Raw genomic sequence first — 2,483 nt, 5'->3', positions numbered from 1 at the left:
CAGCCCCCCCCCCCCCATCACCAATCTCCAATTTATTAGAAGAGACACTTGTTTGATCACCTTGGTAAAAGAGTTGTTAACCTACAATCCTAGGTGCATCAATAATGCAAGCATAATCCATTTAGCATTTAGTTACCCAGATATGGAGGAAATAATTTTTTGAGCTAGCTGCAGAGACAGATGTTGTTTCTATACCCCCACTCCCTACCTGCTAAATTTGTTGAGCTGGGGATAAAAACAATTTAGAATATAGAATGTTCTACTGCAACCTGGCTCAGAATAACTTTTACTTACCTGGCCTGTTCCGACCGCCCCACAATGGACAACATTTTTGCCCATGCAGTCCAGCAGTACTTTAACACTATCAAATGACTCCTCAGGACTTCCCACCATGAAGGTCAAAATGGCATCTCTAGCAGCGTTGACACCTTTACATCGAAATGGACAATAAAACAATGAAGAGGATTATCATTTTATACCATAGCTAATATTATTTGTTTCTTATCAATCATAGAGAAACAAACTTCTGTTTACAAAGTTTTCCTGACACTATTTTTAGCATTCTTTCCGAAATATAAAAAGGTATTTTTTATTTCATTTCAGCTTATTTAGTTTGAGGCCTTGGAAGGTTCTTGGAAAAGTAACAAAATGAACTGAAAATCACAAATCTATATCCACCAAGAATAAATACCTGGGATATATGCTTATCTTATTAAAGCTTTTTAAAGCAGGAAGCATTTATTGTGTTTAATATCAATCAGGCTTGACAAGTGTACTCAACATACCTCCCGACACAGGAGCGTCCACATACACTGAGTTATGTCCCTTGGCTGTGAGCGCCATGGCCTGGGAAGTGGCTGGGTCTATGGTACTGCTATCAATCAGCAGGCTCCCATCCTGCACCTGACTAAAAGTATCACAAAAACCTCAGGGTCATACAGGAAACTACACCAAAAACTTCCACAAATTCTCCACATCAAACAGTGTTTCTCAATCACTTTGACTAGTTTGAACGAGATGACTGTCCCTGTAACTTGCCCACATACATAAAATAAGTGCATTTTAGTACAACACACTCGATGACACTTCTTTATAGATGTTCTAAACAGACTATGAAACATTCCCAGATATAAGAACTATTAAAAGTACCTGACCACCTTACAACTCCTTAATTTTTTAAGATCATCTTAAATCTTTCAATTGTGAAAAATTGATCATAGCTTCAATTGATTTTAGTCAATCTAATAATTCTTGAATATTTCAGAAATCATCATAATCAGACTACACCAAATAAATTCTACCATTTCTGAGGTTTATTAAATCGCTCTAGGGATTATGGACATCCTTTTACTGCTTTTAGGCCTAATAAAACAGAGAAAAAAAGCCTCCTTTTTCTCAAACTATCCATAAGTTGCGGCTGTTCCAGAATAAAATGTAGGGGACAGGTGGAAGGCACTTCATAGTGATTTACTATAAGGAATGGTAGGCAGATCTGACTTAAACCCAACCACCCACAATGTATTAATACACAAGAAATTATGGAACAACCTTTATTAATTTGCTAAAACAATCCTTTAATAATTATAATTTGTTTGTCGTATTATTATAATTTAAGATTTATCTCAAGTATTGAGAATCAGACATTCTTAAATTGATAACACAATTTAACAATGCATTTCAATTATCAATAAAAATATTTGAAAAGTTCAGTTTTCGTTTATTTGCCAATGATTTGTCCCAATTTGAATCCAGGGCCTGTATTCATGAAACAGTTCTCATGCTCAAGCATGGATTCTGTGCTTTCTCGTAACTCACTTCAATCATGCCAAATAATCGAAAAGTCAAATTCAAACATTGAAAACAGTATTTGGCTTTAAGTCTCTTCAAATCTTTTTTTCAAATCATTGACAAAATAACGGCTTTTTAGTAATTTATAAGTGGAAATTACGCTTGAGCAAAAAATCCATACTTGAGCATGAGAACGGTTTCATGAATACATATATATGAACATATATTCCAAAATACCTGAATAAATTATCAATTCTCGCCTTCTCCTAAAGGGTATCATTACACCATTAATACCAGAAGAACAGTAATGTTGCCATTCGTGTCCAAATATATACCAATATTGTACACAAATTGAGACAGAACATATACCTGAAGATGCCTTTAGCGCCTGAGTAAACAGTATCAACATGATGCGTTTCAGGTAACATGGTGACAATCTTCTTGGATCCAGCTGCCACTTCTGCTGGACAACTAGCCACATCAGCACCTGCCAGAAAATTATACAGGATATTTTGACTGCACTACTTTACCTTTAAGCCTTTCACAGGGGCCTATAGGTCTTGTGACTTTTGAAAAACATCACCAATAAAAAGCATTTTTTTAGGAAAATAAAGTGAATATTGTATTGATTTTGAAGTTACTAGGGGAAAGGGCCTTATTCCGTCTTTGCGTATTGCAGAGTTATCTTCTCTTGT

At 35.4% G+C, this 2,483-nt stretch overlaps 1 protein-coding gene across 1 annotated transcript in view; it reads right to left on the bottom strand.

The window, feature by feature from the left end:
* Window positions 1-2,275, bottom strand: part of LOC110460251 (3-hydroxyisobutyrate dehydrogenase, mitochondrial-like) — a gene marked incomplete at its 5' end in the record, with an annotated part of 7,223 nt that extends 4,948 nt beyond the window's left edge. The window contains 3 exons of the mRNA XM_021513069.1: window positions 209-428; window positions 786-907; window positions 2,158-2,275. Of these exons, the coding sequence (XP_021368744.1) occupies window positions 209-428; window positions 786-907; window positions 2,158-2,275 (460 nt within the window). The remainder of the gene's footprint in view (window positions 1-208; window positions 429-785; window positions 908-2,157) is intronic.
* Between the last annotated feature and the right edge of the window lie 208 nt (window positions 2,276-2,483).

The sequence above is a fragment of the Mizuhopecten yessoensis genome, unplaced genomic scaffold (genome assembly GCF_002113885.1).
Source record: "Mizuhopecten yessoensis strain PY_sf001 unplaced genomic scaffold, ASM211388v2 scaffold10335, whole genome shotgun sequence".
NCBI classification, from domain to species: domain Eukaryota; kingdom Metazoa; phylum Mollusca; class Bivalvia; order Pectinida; family Pectinidae; genus Mizuhopecten; species Mizuhopecten yessoensis.
This window is presented reverse-complemented; position numbering and strand designations above follow the sequence as displayed.